This window comes from Falco peregrinus, chromosome 10, assembly GCF_023634155.1.
Source record: "Falco peregrinus isolate bFalPer1 chromosome 10, bFalPer1.pri, whole genome shotgun sequence".
Taxonomy (NCBI): Eukaryota; Metazoa; Chordata; class Aves; order Falconiformes; family Falconidae; genus Falco; species Falco peregrinus.
The window spans coordinates 11,731,403-11,751,560 of record NC_073730.1 but is presented as its reverse complement, the minus strand read 5'-3'; the positions used below and the strand labels follow the sequence as shown (position 1 = coordinate 11,751,560).

Genomic DNA, 20,158 nt, shown 5'->3' with positions numbered 1-20,158 from the left:
GTTCAAATGGTTCAGCTAACCAGCGCAGACACAGCAGCATACTGAGGCAGACTAAGCAGTTGGTGGCCAAGATGACTTCCATCCTAAGGCCCACTCTGCTCTGGCACCCCATGCCTCTGATGTCTGCAGGTCACTAGCCCGCAAGGAACAGGAGAGTTAACTAGTGTTTCTATGAGACCCCGAGATCCTATCATGCAGCAAACTTATTAGTTTACTGACAAGTATTATTCTGACAAAACTCACAATTTGGAGTTCATCTCCAAGTAGAATTCACCAAATAATAATCTTCAGGCTTCTGAGACTTCAGCATTATTGCTAAGTGCTTTCTGCAGCCTTAGCAACAAACTACAAGCAACTTGCAGAATTTCAACCTGCTGCATTTTTAATAACAATATCTGAAATTTTCACTGAGTGATCCTCTCCAGCAGAAAGTATCTCCCCCAAGAGGCTTTTCATTAAACCCCACAGAAACTCATTAGGATGGCCAACTCGATCTCACAGAAAACAAAGGTAACATTCCCAGTAAACTTAATGCTGTGGAGAGTTATTCATTATAGGTTTTGATCCAGCAACAGTTTCCTCTATTTCAAGGGTGAAATCAGTGTAGGGCAGAAATGCACCAGTGGACAGAACAGTCTGCAGCAGGTTCCTCAGGCATAGAGGAGGAGGCAATTGTCATAGCTGTGAAACAATTCCAGTAGCTACACCAGACATTTATTAAGCTCGAGTTCAAAATACGCATTATAAGTAATCCAAGATCTACAGTTATAATCATTGTTCAAACGCACTGTGAGAAATAAATATTAATCTATTCCCAAACCTGCTCTACGAAAGACGACAGCAGAGTGTTTTGATACTTTTCAGTAGACAGAAGGAGACCACCACGGTTTTAATTCATCAAAAATAAAATTAAGTAATACTGGTCCAGACAAGCAACAATAATCTCCAACTGAAGTTGATTCAATGAGTTAGCTATTCAGAAAATACTGTGTGATATCATGAGGACAGCTTTCTAGTTCATTAAAAAAAAAATAAGAATCTGTTTTCATACTTTATATCCATTCTAAGCAGGGCAAGAAACCATTTCCAACGGTTCATATGCAAAGTATTTTTAGTACTGCAAGCTCAACTGAAAAAAAAAGGTCAGTTTGGAAGCAATCAGTCTAACTATAATGAAAATATAAACCAGGGCTCCGGCACAGTTTAGCAAGTCCTGAAACTCACTGCGTCCGAATGGTGCAGAGAGAGAACTTATCCAGATGTCCTCCATTCGGAGGAGCCCACCCTCTGCATCTCTCCATCGCTCAGATACAGGACTGCCTCCGCATGTGCAATGCAAGCAGGCACTGGAGCTCTCGGGTCCCAGGGGACAGCCTGTAGACCATCCACGGCTAGTACAAGGGTCTGCGAGTTTTTGGTCTGATAGCTGAAATACACCTGACACTTTTTTTCCCTTTTTTGCACGGCGGGTTTACAGAAAACGTCCCCGTGGTAGTAAAACATAGCTTTTTATATATATATATATAAAAGAAAGAAATTGTAAAGAAAGGAAATAACCGGCTTTGCAGGTAAATATGGACAAAGAACGTTCTTCCCAAAAGCCTAATTGTCTACTGCCGCTTTTCGCCGGTGTCCTGAGAGTGAACGGCGATTTTTATTCCTGCGAAGCCAAAGCAGGATCCCGGGGCTGAGGCGTTACAATGTTTCAGTTTCTCAACGCTGCAAAACACACGAAAGGCTCACAAGTTCAGCGTCCCCCCCGCCATCTGCCCGGGGAAGCCGTAGGTGTGCGCGGCGCAGCCACAGGCAGCCATGCCCGTATGTGTGTGTGTGACTATACAGCCCCTTCTCACTTGACTTATTCATCTCATCTCAGTATCTGACACCAGCTGTGCAGGGCACAGGGACAAAACATCCGTCCCAACTAAAAAAAAAACGCATTTAAAAGGAGATTGGTTTGGAATTAAGCTTCATTATCAGTTAACCACAACAGCAATTTAAAAAGGTAAATACAAAAGGGTCCAAACAAAAGGAGCTAGCACAGCACAGGCAACCAGCTCTCAGGAGCGCGGTTTTCCATCGCTGGTCACTCTTGAGCGCTCGGCCCCGCGGGTCGCGCAGGGATGCGGAGGCCAGCTGGCCAGTGCTGCCGGGGCCCCGCTCGCCCTGCAGCCCCCTGGGCCGCCCCTTTGCCGGTCGGGGCAGGCTCCGCTCCGCTCCCGCCGCGCTCCCCAGCTCCCGATGCCCTCGCCCTCCCGGTCCCCCCCCCCCCTCGCGTACCCAGGTGTAACCAGAGAAACTAGAAGCCAGAGGTCAGTCTCCATCCCAAACTCCTCGTACCAGATTGTAACGCACAGAGAAACGCCGCGCTGCTGGCCCTGGAGCTGCGGCCGCTGCCGGGACCTTCTCCTCAGCGCGGCCGCCCCGACGTGAGGGGCCCGAGCGGCTCCCGGCGGGGGCTCGGCCAAGCTCCCCCCAGCCGCCCCCCGCTGCGGGCTCCGAGCCCTCACGGGGGTTTGGGAGCCGAGAGCCCGGAGCTCCGGTCGCGCCCCCTCCCACCGCCCGGGACGCGCCGAGCCCGGGCGGCCGCAGGGCGAAGGGAAGGAGCCCGGCGGGGCTCAGACCGGCGGCAGCCCCAGCTCAGCCCACGGCCCAGCGGGAGCGGGCCCGCCCGCGCGGCGGCAGCGGGGACCTGCGCCGGGGACTGCGCCGGGCGCGGGGGCTCCGCGCCGCCCGCACCCCGCAGACAAAGCGCGCGGAGCCCCCGCGCCGGGCGGGCAGAGGGGCCGCACCTGGGACATCTGCGGGCGCAGGTTGATCTCCTTGAGGTTGATGGAGTGGCTGCGCAGGTTGTTGAGGAGCTGGCAGAGCAGGACGCCGTCGCGCAGCGTCTGCGCCAGGTCGAAGACCTGGGCCGTGTCCCAGGTCACCCGGTGGTTGGGCGGCAGCACCTTGCAGCTGATCAGCCACTGCCCGCACTGCTTCCAGGGCTCCATCCCCGCCACCGCGCCGCGATGCTGCGGCCGCGGCGGCCCCAGCTGCGCCCTCCCGCCGCCGCCGCGGCCGGCCCGGCCCGCCCCGCCCCGTGTCCGCGCCCGCCCCGCCCCGGGAGGCGGCACCGGCGGGTCCCGGCCGCCCCCGCCTCGCTCAGCGCCTGCGGAGGCGGCCGCGCCGGGCCCGTCCCGCCCGCGGAGCGGCTCTGCCCGGTGGCTCCCGCAGCGCGGCCGGGGCCGGGCCGGGCCCTTTATTTTCGCTCTTCGATCCGTTCGCTGGGGGCGAGTGCTCGGTGGTCCCGGCCGCGGGCTCCGCGCAGGTGCCCCAGCTCCTGCTGGAAGTGACAGAGAACGCCCCACGGCACAGGTCGCTGTCCCCTCCGCTCTCCCCTGAAGCATTCTGCATTAAGTCTTGAATTTTGTCTGCGCTTTAAATAACGTTGAAGAAAAAAAAAAATAATAACGTGATAGCTTCCAATATGCATTCAGGCAACTTCAAATAAAAAATATGCAAGTCATTTGACATTTCTAAAGGTGACAAACTCCAAAAATAAACCCTACAAACACCCAAGTTCACAATGCCCTCCACACCTCAAAAGCTAGCATTTCCTTTGGTTTGCTGATACAGTGCTGAAAACTTCCTTTCTCAGAAATAAATTTTTAAAAAGTCACTTAAAGTGATATAAAAACTGGTTTTCTCCTCATTAAAATACTTTTTTTAAAAAAAACAGAGAACACTGGAAGTACTATTAATGTGTAAAGGGGGGTGATCCACAGTCCAGGGTGAGAAAGCTGCCTAACAGCAAAACACTTAACATAATTATTCAAGATAGTCTACAACTGTTCCCGGTTTTCACATCTCCTCTGTTAAAAGCCTGACATTTACTGCTTTCTGAGCTCAGAATAATCCCACAAATGCTTTTTATAATTTCTGAAAGAATTAATACAGGAGTTCTGGGAATTTATTGCAGAAACTGGGGCCTAGCAAGTGATTTGCATGTTTCAGTAAGCTTAAAATGGTGCTTCCCTTTTTCATTTTTTTTTAAACAGGTGATATGTCTGCCATCCCAGGTATTTTCCTGAGCAGACAGCGGTATTAACTTCAAATCATGAGTGCAGGGCTGCAGAACATGCCACAAAACAGCTCACTGCTTTGCATCGCATTCACCCAAGGAGGAAAACGTGGCCCTCAAAGTAAGTAGGATCCAGCTCCATCACATGTACCACCTGTGCCACCACCCAGCAGGGGATGGGATGGGATGGGATGGGATGGGATGGGATGGGATGGGATGGGATGGGATGGGATGGGACAGATGTGACTTACTACCTCATTAGAAGGCATGAATGTTGCTCAAGGTCATCTGGGAACAGCGTTTGGATCTACTAAAGGCGCACGAAGCTGCAAGCACTCAGTTCGCTGTTCAGCCCTCTGCTTGTGTTAGCTGGGCTCACTGGGCTCACCGACTGAAGAGGCTGCCAGCCCTGACCGAGCGCAGGGGCAGCTCGCAAAGCTGTTCTGCACAGGCCCAGCCTGACAGAAGAAATGCATTCTAAGAGAATACAAACTCCAATTAGCAGTGAGTGGTTTTGCGTTAATGAAAAGAGGGATCCCTATTTCCAAGGATTGGTGGCAGGGCAGCTGAGCTTCAAAACAACTTACACAGGAGAGCACGGCTTCAGGTTGAGCTGCCCCAGCAGCCCTTCCTGCCCTGCTCCCAGCAGGTCCCTGCTGCTCCAGGCCTACCTGCACAGCTCCCACGTCTCAGTAGAGCTGGGAATTCTCAATTTAACCACCTCAGCCCAAACACTTAGCACTATCAGATACCTCTCAAGTACCCAAGTTGTCCTACTCAAGACAACACTTCAACTGTTTTATGCCTGAGCAGCTGGAGGAGAGGGAAGTTTACAATGGGAACATGCTATCAAAGTATTCGACTGCCCACAACCAGGCAGATTTAGAGAGAATTCTTAAATTAAATCAAACGGGACTGAAATTAACAGCCTGCACTGTGATCATTTGGATATCATCATCCATCAAAATGAATGTCAGAGCAGTTTGATCAAGAACACAATAAAAGACTGTCTCATAAAAATATATTTTTATCTGTGACAAGTTAAACACGAAGTAATGAGTAACAATTCAGTCACTCCCACAAGCTATCCACTCTCAGACTGACAACCATAACACTGACGCTAAGGCAGGAAAAAAAGTAACAGAAAAAATCTGCACTACAGTATCCACATCTCTGCTCCAGCTGCCTCCAGCCAGGATCTGTGCTACAGCACCTGAAAGCAATATAAACTGTTGGGACACCTTTGCGGCGATACAGAAGAATGAGCATCGTTCTCATCCATAAACAGAAGAAGAAAAAAAAAAAAAGGCACTTCAGTAGTTGGTCAAATGGATCTAATCTTTTTACATGGTTTAATGGGAGCAATCCAGAGCTCCTTAATCCAAACTTCACATTCAAATATGTATGCTTTAAGCATTGTGGCTGGAATTCCAAATATCTGGAAAACCTACATTACAGTTTTAAATTGTTTATAAATCATAGGCTGTTACACTGCAATATAAGAGCTAAATTTCATTCAAAATACGTGGGTTTGTTTCTCTACTGTTATCTGTTGTAATCAATCATCTGAGTGACATTTCTCCAAATGGAGAAGAATCCATATATTCACATAAATTCTAGAAAACTAGGTCTCTACAAGTAGTTACATGATTGAAAGAAGGGAAGGGGCAAATAGATTCATAAACAAAATTGACAGTCAGCACAGCCTTGCTAGAGCAGGAGGCTGGCAGCTACTGAGGTTCAGGAATATGCACATTTGCTTTCCTCCTCTCCTGCAGCACTCTTCACAGCCTTCTTCAGCTTCCTACACTGTCCACAGCCATTTATTGGAACAGGTTCAGTTTTTCCCTTCACCCTGAATTTGTTTGTGTTCAAGAGCTACTTTTACATGGACTAACTTTTTTGTGCTAATAGATGCAAAAATCAGAAACCCCTATAGCTCAAATATCAAGTACTTAAAAAGAACCAGCTGATGAAGTCTTACTGGAAGTTTGAGCTCTTTCCATTCTGTTCTTCTCATACTCCAAAAATTGCTTTAGATCTGTCTCATTGGAGGATCCTCTGGGTTGAAAAGGAAGCGGTTTAAGAGTCACCTCAGTCCATCTCCTCCAGTTTCACTCAGACAGACTGACATCTATGGACCTGGAAGCTAGATCTATCTCAGTTTAGATTGCTCAAAAGGTTCAGTGTACACCACATCCTTTTTTTCTTAACACATCATTAATCCGTTCACCAAAGCACTTTTATCTTCACATTTTTTATAAAGAAACCAGTAGCATTTTGGACATGCATTCGCACTTTCAAACTACTGCAAAGCATCAACATAAATAAAAATAAATAAATTTCTATTAAAAGAGCAGCAAGTCTGAAGGAGAGTTGTTCACAAAAAGTTACCCAAAAATAGCTTCTGCATGGTTTTTCTCTCCTTTCAGGAGACAACTGTCTCCTTACTGGAGACATAATCATAAATTTGTTTTCGTTAGTCTCACCCTGTGCTGCATCCTATGAAGGTGGCGACTTTCCAACTCTTCTCTTGTTGCTTTACTTCAAAAAAAAAACCCACCTAAATTTGTTTTATAAGGGCACATTTGCAAGCTTTCTGAAATAATTATTCCCTACTGTCACCACACTTGCTGTGTTTAAATTACTTACATTGCTCAGGTTAGGGAAAATAAATAAATAAATAAATGGTTTTTAAAACTAACAAACCCACAAATGTACACACATTCCCTCTTTTTCAGTTACTCCTGCAGCTATAATAGCACCCATGAGCTCTAGGCACAGACCTCCTTTGTGCAAGGTGCAAAACAATAACAAAATGGTATAACTCTTCCCAAAAAGCATCACTTCTCACTGCCTCTTCTTACTTATTCCCTTATTCACCAATGGGTTCATCCGTCCTGGTGCTTAAAGTTTTCCTGCGTTCTGATGATTGCACTTGAGTGCATTTTTGAATGCTACAGGGACAAAGCGATGCAAGCCCAGGTGAAGAACTGTCCTCATTTGCGGGCACTAAAAGCCTGCGTCTCGGCTAAGCCAGACCTGAGATCATGCTCAGCGTGTCTCAATTAGACCCACTTAATTATACCAGTAAGAAAATTCAGTTACACGTGGTCTGCAAGTGAGCAGGAACACCCAGTCTTGCATCTCAGCCATTTGTATCTTCCTTCTGTTTGGAAATGCGTTGGGCTACCATGGCTCGTGGCCAGAAGCCTCCCTCAGGCTGCTCTGGGTTTTTTGGCTGGATGGAAATAATATGGACATGACTGGGGTCCAGCATTTCTGAAGTAGCCTGCTTATCTTGCAGTAAACGAGGGTAAGATCACTGACCAGAATTCTTCAGTAAGTTCTGTCTGCCACTGAATATGAGTATCAACATGGATCAAGATCTCCCAGATGTATCTGGCTGTATCCTATAGCTACAGGCTCCAGTTCCAGATTTACTCCGTGAACTCTGTGGCAGAAAGTGCAAAAGTAGTGCTACTTCTAATCGATCGTGTACTAGTTACTTGTTAGTGTTATTGTGAAAAGTCCTATACTACAAATCAGATAGACTTTTAAAAAACAGACGATCTAAAATAACAATCCTATCTGAATTTTAGCAAAGCATGGTATTTTACTTCACAAAACTATTTCAAGCCTGCACAGAAGAAGTCATAGACAAGTCACCTGAAATCTAAATGAAGCACGGAAAACAAAAGAAAAATTATAAAAAGATGTAAGCTGGGAGATGTATGGAACTGAGTGGAACAAGGACTTCGTATTTAATTTACTTTTTAATAGAGACCTGAAAGATGCAGAGAGACAACATGATATATAAGCGTATACATAATTATAAAATGGGAAGAATTCTGAATGCTCACACACCAAAAGAACACAAAGACACTGTTTTTAGTATAAAACTGCCCGAATGCATAAAACGCATTTGAATGTTTGACAAGCAACACTGAAAGGGAAGGTTGATCTAGACCAGTCAATGTCAAAATTAAGACATTAAAGCAGTCAAATAGACTGCCTAGCTCTAACAACTACCTACCTAATCATCACCTTCAGACTTGAAGGCATTGGCTTATCTCCCCTGCCAGAAATCTCCTTTTCATTGAAGTCAACAGAAACTTGTCCCATTTTACCAAGTCCAGAATCCTATGTGGAACTCCTAAAATAGAATATTTGCTTTGCAGAAGCCCAGGTTTCAGCTTTCTAAACCCCATTCATACAAGGGGATGCAGGACTCCGCCAGCCTCCCACCTCCTGCCAGCAGGCAGCCATGCCATTTAAGATAGCGTTTAAGGTCAGAAAAAAGAAAAGCAAGTTGTCATGTACTTCTTTATGTATTTTAATGAAAATATCAAAAAGGCTGGTTTCTAAAGAAACCAAGCGACCTAAAACACTGAGTTAAATCAAACCCTTCCTCATGCTTTAGAAGGTCCTGTTCATTTTCCCTTTGACTTTTTTGACACCTTTAGGCAAAATACCTGTTTCATACCCCTTTCCCCCCAATTCATCTCCATTTCTTATCTTCCATAGGTTGTTCTTAACAGTCTGATGACAATTTTTAACACAAAACCAGACCAGATGACAGGGTTACAAGATAGCAAAAACTCCCCTCTTCAGTCAAGACAGAAGGAAAGAAGATGTTGACAAAAAAAAAAATTGTGGTCCCAGCTGACAAGAAAGTGATATTTATGAAAGTCAAGGCATTCAAGTGCATATAACCAAGACACAAAAAGCTAGAAATTGGCACAAGTAAGCCCTAAAATGAGGAAAATATGTTTTTACATTTTCATAGTCGGTTCGGGACCCAGAACCAAGAATCCAAGAAGTTTTTCCTGCATTGTTGGAAGAAAGGATCAATCACTGACAGTACGACACTTGCAGAAAACATTATGCACTGGATGGGGTCTGACCATATGGAAATCCAGGGGGAAAAAAACTTCACATTAAAATAATAAAAAAAAATATCTCTGCTCTACCCGAAGTTTGGAAAAACTGAGAAGTGCCACGCATGAAATATTCTTTCACTGTTTGAATAGATGTCTGGAGTAATGTTTAATAACTCTACTACTGATAGAATATTTATTTCAAAATTAATAGTATTAGGCAAATGAATTTTTCAAAACCTAAAGACAAAATTTACTATCAGTCTCTAGTCTTACAGTATGTTAACTGTTACAATAAACAGGGCAGTCACATATCTTGAAACACTGTTCCAGTTTTCCACTTACAATGTTACAACTGTCCTAACATACTAATCTAAGTTTGGTAAATAAAACTTTCCTTTTAGACTTACAAGTCAAAACTATTAATGATTTTTAACAACAAAACATTCGAATTTGTTTTTAGAGAGCTCAGCATGCAGAATATTTCTAAACACTTCAGCAGGCAGTGCACCTTCATCTCTAATGTTATGCATACTCATCTCACCTTAAGAATAAAAAATATAAATATTTCAGAACATTCTGCTACCTACTTTTTTTTTAACTTTTCATAAGTGAGAGAATGTCCTGGGGTACTGCTTGTGTAGTGAGACTGGGCCAGTGCTAGATCGCGGATCAGCAGAGGCTGAAGAGTTAGGTGGCTCTTTATTCAGCCCATTGGGATTGAATTTGCAATGGCAGGGACAACGATGCTTAGATTAGGGCCTGAAAGTAACAGGAGACATAAACCCTCATCTCCAGTTCAGAAAAATAAGCCATCACAAACACAGGACACTAATTATCAGAATTAGTCCTCCTAATGTTGTGCACGTCCATTTCTGCAGGCTGTTTTAGACACAGTGTGAGATCCCACTCCCCCGGGTGCCAAGAACTTTTGTTTCATTCTGAAGCAAACCAGATTTCACCCCAAACCTTTAATTTTAGTGCCTGGGATCCCCACTTCAGCTGAAGTCAGTGGTATCTATGGCTGCCAGACTGGGTTATAAAGCTGTGTATCCACATTAAATACGCTGTTAAAATAGTGACTAGTAGTGTCTTAAGTCATATATACCACAGGTCATTGACAGGCAAGACAATGACAGAGAAAATATCTTCTCTCTCGAGACATCAAGTCCCACCCACTATGCTGATATCAAAACTTCCCTGATCCTGGTTGAAAAATACTACTCTGGAGATTAAATTATCAGAGTGAAAGGATGATTTAGAGACAAAAAGATTTACATTCAGATCTACCATATAGATTAATTTCAGAAACAAAATATGCTTCTCTCACTGCATTAGAAATAGTGGTAGGCATCTGCTGGTTTAAGGCATTTGAGGTTTACCCGTCCCATGAAGGTAGGAAGTGCCACAGGTGAGCAGTACCACCACCTCCAGCAGTACCAGCTTGGCTGGCTGTCCCCCTGCCTGCAGCAGTGGAAAGCTGGCTTCCTAATATCTGAATAAAGACAAATAGCCACACAAAGAAGTTACTCCGTGGTTGATTTAAAGGTATGTTACACCTTAAAAGACAAAAGAGCCAGTAAAATAACATTTATGGAGAAGACAGAAGTTGCTTTAGAAGCAAGGTGTACTTACAGCTTAGGTTTATGTTCAGCTGAGGTCACAGTGGTCTGTGTGGCAAACTCCAGTTGTAAAACTATTTCACCCTCCCACCTTTTTTCTTACAACACCACACTAGGACTGAAGTTCCATTACTGGCTGCATAAAGTCCAACAGCTACCTCTGGCTTATCTATAAACTTGTATTGTGCTCTGTGGGCCATCCTCGTACCTACAGGAGAGTGAGAGTTGCCAGTCAGTAGCTCACTGAAGAAACCAAAACTGGCTTTGGCACACAACAGTAAAGAAGCAATGCTCTCCGATAGCATGCAGGTGATATTGAAGACACAGGGATAACATAAACATAACTTGTCCTAAAGAGCTTTACCGAGATAATATGAACTTAAGATCACTGTAAGCCAAAGATATGACTGCCCAAAGACAGAAGCATAACAGATCTGTCTACTAAAGAGCAGATTTAGCAGACGAAACTGAGAGAAAACACACTGTCCAAGTATTGCTTAACCTTCCTCCCATGTTTCTTCTTCCACGTTTCCTACAATCAGACCTTATATCACCACAATTTGTATACAAGGTTCAACCAAAGAAAACAAACCTGAACTTAAAACACCTGTGTACCAGACAAAACAGCCCAAAAATGCAAATACCATAGGCACAATTTTAATAGCAATAAATGATTATACAATATCAAAAGGTTTCATAGCCTAATTAAACTAATGCAAAGTATTTTTTTAAAGGAGTAAAAACGAGCCAGTAAGTAACACAAGACACAAGCATGACCAGAAGTATGACCAGCACAAACTCTTCCCCAAAGCCAGCCCATCAGCATGCACTGCAGCAGAATCCAAGGCTGCCATCGCAAACAAGCTATTTCCCCTCGCTCCAAGGGAGAGTTGCTCCTACTAACTCCTTTCTCAAATAGCTGCAGTTATATTGCCTCCTACATTGGATTTACAAGCAGGACATACAAATTAACGCAGGCTGAATTACAGGCCTTGATTTGTTGGCTTTTACTTCCCTTTTTCCCAGGGAGGTACCAAAGGGCAGACAAAGCATTGGTAGGGGCCAGGCAACGGTCTGGCAGCAAAGAAGCTGTGCTGGGACCCAGGTCCTGGGGCAGGAGCCAGGTCTGAGCAGACAGAAGTGCCGAGCACCAGGCTGACTGCTGAGGAGCCCCCGCAGGCATGCAGCACGCACACCCAAGCAATGCAAGGCAGAGCATCAGCCAGCCCCAAAAGCCAGTCCTTAGTCTCCTGGGAAACTAATGGTGGCCAGGTGGCCCAGCCAGAGCTTAACTGCTCCAGAAGCCCTAACAGCTAGTTATGCCAAGCCAAACCTCCCCAAACAGGATTCATGGGGGCTTACAGAGGTCCCTGTTAGGTGTCTGAGTGAATACAAGTTAGGTTAAACTTGTCTGAAGGCTGTTCTTGGAGTGGTTTAGGCATAAATCATGAAAATACTGTAAACAAATGCGAGGAATATACAGAGAGAGGGAGACTTCACTGACCTCACACAAAATTATTAGTTGCATTAATCAAGGTGATTGGCAAGTCTTCTACAAATTTGGCTGCCATGCTAGTTTGTCAACACTGTATTCATATGGAAATAAAGGTGGTGGTTTTTTTTCTTTCAAATACTTTTTGTGTTATAAAGGTAACTAGACAAGGATTTGTACTGATCCAGAACTATTCGGAATGATGCGTACTGATAAAGAAAATGTATTTTTAATTCTGAAATTTAAAGTGCTGAAGCCACGAAATGGCAGAACCAGGCCTTGTCCCTTGTATAGCCCTAATCCAAGGCTGGTTTAAAACTTAGTCAAGTTAATCAGCGGGAGAACAGAGAAACAATAGATGATCAATTTGTGTACACAGGTGCTCTCAGAAATGCAGGTGTTTCTAGAAAAAAATTAGTATATGTGAATAGGAATTGCTTATTCAAAGACTAAGTGTGCTTGAAGGATTGTGTGAGTTAAAGCAGGCAGAAAGAAGATCATGATCCAAGGAGGACCTTGCAACTGAGACAGAAACTGGAACCAAACAGATTAATCAATTGGGACAGAGTCAGGTGATGGATTTGCAGAACTGACAAGACCAAAGGAAACTTCTAAAAACTTTGGACATTGACTAATGATTTGATAAGTGTATATAAGCTGTGCTGTATCCCTTTGTTCCCTGCCACTCACTGGGGTGGTGGCCCAACTCTGAGCTGTGATTAAAGGAGGCCTAGTGGTATCCACATCTGCATAAATTTTTCCTTTAACAGGTACTACTACACTGATAATCGATGCCTTTACCAGCTGTGACAATTCCCTGCAGCAGAAGACAGCAGAAATAAGGGCCGCAATCGCTCATGGAGCTGTTGTTTGCAGGTGATGCATATGCAGAGAGTCTGCCATGAATCTGAAAAGACAGAAGCAAGTTTCAGCTACCCCTGTGGTGAGATGTGTTGTGTTTTAGCAGAGCTGATAAGGTGCTATTCAGCCACTGTTAAGCTGGCTGAACACTGCCTGGCCTTGCATCCGCAACTTCTCATTACGAGATCCCAGCCTGTGGCTCAGAAACCCAGGTGGGTGTGTGAAGGTGAGAGAGGGAATTTACAAACTCACTAATCTGAGAGAAAAGGGTACAAAATAATTGAATGCACACAATTATATGCTTATGGTATTGTTTTGCTCTGCAATTGGAAATTAAGTAAGTATTTTCTATTGCATGACCAGTCTACCACCATCTTCTCCAAATTTAGAGCATGGAAAACATAAGAGTTGTATAGATCTAAGTGAACAAGCTGCCTTTCTGGATAGGAACAAGGTTGGAAATGTTCAGCATGGTCTTTCATCCCTTTTTTAAATGTCTTCTTTGCCACTCCCAGATCGAAGCCCTGTGGCACAGCCAGCAGCCACCTGCCTGTGTGCCCACAGCTGGCTGGAGCCACAGCTGCACAGGGGCATGGCTCCTTGCTGCCCGCTTTCTGCCAGCTCTGGGTAGCCTTTAGGGAGAGAGTTTAGCAGATGTCACCCTCCAGTTGTGCAGGATTATATTCTGAAGACGGTCTCATCCTTGCCTTGGCTGCACGCTGCAGGATGGTATTCAGAGTGATGAAGGATTAGCCAAAGTGCAGAGCCATATTGGCCTTTGGGATGTCACATTTCCCAACGCCAAACACAAAAAATGCAGGACTGGGGAGGCTGGTAGTCCTCTGCTGCCACAGTCACCATAGAAGAGGCCCAAATTTCTGTTTGATTTACAATTAACTGGACTGTTAAAGTATTTCTTGGCATATAAGAAGTGTCTGCTTGAATTTGTGTTGGAATCTCAGTGCCCATGAAAGCAAGTGTCCAATTTTTCTTCCCATTTTCAGGATAAGCTGCTCACGGAGTTTAGCATCAGTCTCAGTTCCCCCTCAACAACCTTATCCAGCACATGTGGGTTTTGTAGGGGTTTGGTTTGGGGGTTTTATCCTAGGAGGGGCGTGGGAAGCCTTGGAGGGAACACTCAGAAAAACTCATTTAAGCAGCACCTTCCAAGTCAGGCTGTTAGGTAGCTGGCTGCTCAGCCATGTAATTGCATTATGTTTAGGTCCCACTGCTAATGATCCCTCTGTATGTGTTAAGGGCAATTCTAGATACTGAGATAAATTCATCCCTGGTGAAAAGTGCTAATTTCAACGCTAGGCATGAATTCGAGTCACTATGTCCTTTTAAAATGAGCCTATTGGGATTAGTTAAAGGAATGCGGTTAAGCTCAGATATACCAGTTAGCAAGATCAAGGCCATTGCTGGATCACAATTACAACTGAGAAAAACAAATGTACTAACCAGCTGTCAATCAATCATATGAAAATGAATAGCAATTATAAGTATTAGCTATTTGTAACAGCATGCTCATACTTGGACCTCAGATACCTTAAACAATCTGGAAGCTCAGCATAACGTTTATGCTAAAAGGAGGAAAAAAACCCTATGTTGATAATAGTTGTTATGAGACAGTAAGGTTTTAACAGATGGTAAAAAGTGTCAGTCTGAAGCAAAATATAGATCTCTCTGCTGTTGAATAATTAATGAAAAACTCCTTCCCCGTTATAGCCATTGTATCTGTGTGATTGAATAGTCTCCATTTAATAAGGCCTTGTGCACATGAGCTCCAGTCACCTCACAATCAGATTTTTTTTCCCAGGGCTGATATCTGTTGTGCTCTCCCTTTCTCCTCATCTCTTTCCACAGCACAAATTCTGTTGTGCCTAATCAGCAGAGCTTCCAGTGAAAGCAATCAAGGCAGTTTGATTTCGCAGCACAGCTTTATTAGAGAAATCCTGACCCCACTGAAGTCAGCTGGAGCCTTGGCATTGACTTCAGCCATGCAGACATGCCATACCACGAGTTCTGCCTTTTAATTGGATCGCATCCTTCTGCTGGTTTACACCAAGACAGGTGGGAGTTTTCTCAGAAATAATTTTATTTTTAGGTATTGCAATACATTAATTGCAAATGTTCAAATACACCTGAACTAAAAATATAAATCATGCAACCAGCTCTAACTCCAGGGATATTATTCTAACATTTAGTTTTTCTTATAGTACCAACTGCCGTGAACTACTGCCATTATATTCTTGCATGCATTTCATAACAGAAGTAGGATCTGGGAGGCTAAGACAACAGAAAAAAAGAAGAAAGTGAGATAAAAAAGCGTTTTCCAAAGAATGAGAAGGAAAAGGAGGTAGTCAGAGACAGGCACAAGAAATTAAGCCCTAACTTATCACATGCTGAAAGACACTGATGTAGACAAAGTGATGGGGCAGGTCATGAAAGGACATTTGAAACCAGCGGGTCAATGCCTGGCTGCAGTGCAGGCGGTGAGCGGAGCACCAGAGCGCAATCAGAAAGGGTCACTGCGTTATCAGGGGAAAGCTGCTACTTCATACTTTCTCTTAACGAATGCACTTAGCTATGTTATTTGTCACAAAGTATTGAGTTTTGCCCAGCCCCGGTGCTAATAGAAACTCTGAGCAGTTGTCAAATTCTCTGTATATTTCTTTTCCATTTTTGAGCAATACTCCCCTGTTTTAAAAAAAATAGTAACTTTGCATTAAAGGCAACGTTAAAGAGGGAAGGCAAACCCACAGAGTCGCACTTTGTAGGCAGAGCAGGGAGCTGCCAGCTCCTCAGAGCCTCTCTAGTACCTTCAACCTGTGCCTCTCGGTCTCCATCACAGCCAGGGCTTGCATCCCCATCAGCAACAGCCCTTGGGATCTCGGGGAATCTAGCTGTTTTCTGGGAAAAGATAATATTGACAGTGGTTGAGGACTGAGTGGTGAGATCTGCTGGCATTTTTTTACCACAGCTGAGGTCACAACTGAGGGGTTTTTAATGCAAAGTTACTGTTTTTTTAAAACAGGGGACTATTGCTCAAAAATGGAAAAGAAGGTGACAGCCATTATCGTTCACTTCTTGTGGCTTTGCTGGACTATGAGAACTTAGCAGTGTAGCCCAGGATACTACATTAAGCTTGTGCTCTTGCTATATTAAAGGTTTGTAACCAGAGAAATAGAAGTTAAATTCACTCATATTCATGCAGGGTGGGCAGATGGAAACCAGACCTTTCCCTTCCCTGCTGCTTCTCAGCTCTGGAGTTGAGACCCTGACGCCCTGGGGCATCGCTGCTGCGGGAGAGCAGCCCCTTCACTGGAGCTCACCAGCAGAACCACACAGATCACTGGTTTATGGCAATAAACACTGGTGGGTGAGGTGAAGCTTCCATGTTCCCTCCTACATTCACCTCAGCTTCAGCAGCTAATGACAAAAAATAATTTCACATCAGTGGGTATTTCATTCAGTCCATGCATGCCTCTCACCACGGCAGAAATATATATCATGGAAATGTAAGCATTAAACACACTACATTTTTAGTGTGGCTGTCAGAGTAGTGTAACAGTTCTTTCTATTAGCTGCTGTTAGCCAGATCCTGCTTGAAATTAAATCTTAAATCTCCTCTTGGAGATTGTATGGTAGCAGATTTCTTTGCATAATATTCACAGCTTGCCTTCAAACGTGTGCTGCATAAATAGCTCAGGGAAAGGAAACAAACTCAAAGTCACACTTGTAAATGATCTGATCGTGCTATTCAGTGTTTGCCAAATTCCCTCATTTTTCTACAGGAAAAAAAAAAAAAAAAAAAGAGGATTCCTGATGCCTTACAGTCACAGAGAATTCTTTCCAGAGAGATCCCAAAGCTGACAAGCCGCATTCCCTTGCAAGGCACAGCCAGGCAAACAAAAGACATCTGATACAGGTGACTCTGAGCAAAGCACAAAGCTGTAGCTGTGTCAGGGAACTACCCAGTATGTCTTAGAGGCTGACTGCCTTCAACTTTCTGAGAAAGAAAGGCATCTGATGTAATGTTGTCGCAAGTTTACAGAAGTAAGACACATTATTTAAAGACAGTGTCTCTAAGTGGAAGGTTTTCCTTGCCAGGATGTCAGTTGCACCTCACCTGGAGGCTCCTGCATCATTCCTGGGATCTGCAAGGCCAGCCAGACCCTACAGCCCAGGCATAAACAAACTTGCCGGATACGAGGTCAAGACAAGTGTTGCTCAGGACCAAGCTGCAGAGGCAGAAATTACACCAGGAACTAACCTGGTCCCGATGTACTGCATTTTGGGTGTAAGCCTACAATAAGCCTGGCTTTCATCATATGAGTTCACAGCAAGGCTTCTTCAGCTTTACAAGATTGCCGCAGGGAAGCGTTCCACTTATGAATCAAAGTTCATGTTGAAAATAAAGAAAAGATTATTTGAATTCTTGTAGTGATCACATTTTATGCCAAAGAACACTATTAGTATGGGGCGCTACATAACTCACATCAGCGCAGTGTGTGCTGTCTGGAAGCCAATCAGTGTTCAATGATCAGTGATCTCACTTCAGCAGTATTGCCCTTGAGTCCTAAACACAACGGATGACGACCACCAGGTATTTATTTAAAAATGAAATAGAGAAGTTCAACTCAGGACTTCTCAAAAATCAAAAGACACAGAAACCTCTGGAAACAGCTGTGGAAGGGGAAGATTGAAAGTGCCATGCAAGTGTACTCCATTCAAGTAAAATGCCATTTGGATAGTCAATGCCTAAAATAATTATTCTAACGTAAAGTAAATAAATGGAAATTGAAAATATTTAAATGAAATACCAGGCAATGAGCTCAGAGATAAGGGTTTGTCCACTATCTGTTAGGGCACAGGCAGTTTTTACTGGTGCGTGACAGCATCCTTCCTCAGCTGAATTTGCAGGGGAGCCAGGGACGCTTTTGTCCTTTTGCACGTGAGCTGACTGCATCCTTGACACATGATCTGCCTGAAGCATGAGTGACAACCTATTTCCAGCCCTTGCTCATTGTGTGTATTCAGGATGTTTCTGGCATTGTTCAGCCCTGCCAAGTATAATGTTGAGTATGAAACGGGGATCACTTTCCCTTTTCTTGCTGCAATCCTCAGCTCTAAAAGCCCACTGATTCAGTAGGGAACAATAGTAACAAACTTAGGTAATAACCTGCAACCAAAAAACTTCCCATGACATTTTCAGCTACAGTGCTAAGGACTGCTCAAGGAGACTACTGCTGAAAGCTGCCTTTCCCCATGTTGACCACACATAGTTTTAAAGTGCTGGTCAAAAAAGACAAGCGGGGTTCTTTTTGGCCACTCTTATTGCCAAAGTTAGTTAATGTTTCGAAGCAAGGCTGCAAATTCTCAAGATAATTTAATTCCTGCCCCTTCTGACCCTAGAAACCCATCCCTCTGGGTACCACTGGACATTTCACAGGCTGCTAAAGCAGAATGGGCGCAGAACGGTGTACGCAGCCTCTGCGCAAGCAAAACCAGCTACACCGGTAGAGAATCAGCTTCTTTGATAAAGGAGCACTCAAAACATTAGGAATAAAATGTTCTTGGTTTGAATTTAGGGAGATAATTTACTGTTATGGTGGATATTTATGTATTTGTGGATATTTAAATGAATTTATTGATGAAGACAAAGGAAGTGCTTCTTGGGAGATACTAGCTCTTACTTTATGTTAGTTACCATCAGAAAGATGATCAGTAGGAATAAGGGGTGGCAGGTATGACTACAAAGGAAATTAGTGTTACATTTGTATATTTTCCACAGAGAAATAACCTAGGAGCTCGTCATGAACAGAAAGAGGTATGATGCTCCTTTGTAAGACATTGTGATGATTTTTCTAGGTAAAATTCTTCCCAGACTCAGTATATTATGGTAGATGAGCATATAAATATGCAATTTACTATTTCATACTGCACTCTTTTCCTTTCGCTGACTGACACCTGATCATGTTTACAAACAGACATTACACTTTGAATCTCTTGGGGTGGATGTAGAGATTGAAGAAGTGCAGCTTGGAATGTGTTTATTAAGCAATGTGAAACATCTGCTTCTGTCTTTCAACGCATGCTTTACCTATTCACAGAAGACACAAATTTATATTTACTTCACAGTTACACCCACTGAGCTATTACAACTACCAATGCAATTATGATACAAACTGTAGCACAGGAATGTGTTACATCCATACTACAAGGTATTTGGTGTTTGCAAAAGCCCATAGGTTTGATGTCTCCAGAACAGGTTTGCATGCCTCATCGCCTCAGCCAGCAGATCCCTGGATAGCAATTTTCTTTGTATCTCATAAAAAATTGTTAGTCCTTCTATGTCTGGAAGTTCTGATGATTTATAAAATGCTATAAAGAATATGGTGCTTTTCACAAGTTGATACTGTCCCTGCGTTAATGTGCTGGCAAACACAGAGAGCATATGTGAGTGCCTAACTTCAAGCGCAGCAGCAATCCTGCTCTGAACACTGACTGTAGCAAAACCCTCTTAAACATTATTATTAGACTTTGAGCTCAGAGGGCTCCTTTTACTCATCTGCTCAGTTACTGCGCACAGACGTTTACCCTTTTTATGGCTGAACCGGCTTACAGAGACCTGCTTTTATCACTGACAAGAATAGAAGCTTAATATTATTACTATCAGTTCAATACAAGACAGTGCATGGAAGGAAGGAGAATTAGCTACCTGAATTATTTTCATTGATCATCACATTACTTTCCATGGCAATAATACAATGTCATGATGCTATAACACAGCACCCGTCCTGCTTTCAGTACGTTCATTGATCCCCAACACTCAGTTCCGCTATGGATGCCACTACAGAAATTCCTTCAGCGCTGGTATTAGATGTAATGGAAATGTCCACCACAGAAATGCCACTCATGCATCTTTCACCCGTGGAAAAAGCCATTGCCTGAGCGTACAGCTGGTGCGGCCCCTGCCCTCACCCAGGGCATAAGGCTGACACACAGCCCGGGTCCATGCCACAGGACAAGGTGACAACACAGCTCTGCTGCTGACCAGCTTTGCATGGTACACCATTTGTCATGCAGGCAGCACCCATCTCCCAGCAGGGTTAACAGCAAGCAAGGGCAGCACTACACTTCTGCATAAGCTCCTCTTACCTACCCGCATTCCAATTGCTGTCCTGCTCCTGGTACAAGTCTAAAGAGTGGTTACACAGCAATACCTGCCTGC

The 20,158-nt window shown here is 44.1% G+C and overlaps 1 protein-coding gene across 2 annotated transcripts in view; it reads right to left on the bottom strand.

The window, feature by feature from the left end:
* The window catches only part of VAV3 (vav guanine nucleotide exchange factor 3), a 171,373-nt gene extending 168,305 nt beyond the window's left edge, over window positions 1-3,068 (bottom strand). For both annotated transcript variants that reach the window (XM_055815071.1, XM_055815072.1), the window contains exon 1: window positions 2,793-3,068. In XM_055815071.1, the coding sequence (XP_055671046.1) occupies window positions 2,793-2,996 (204 nt within the window). In that variant the 5' untranslated portion in view covers window positions 2,997-3,068. The remainder of the gene's footprint in view (window positions 1-2,792) is intronic.
* Window positions 3,069-20,158: the final 17,090 nt, after the last annotated feature.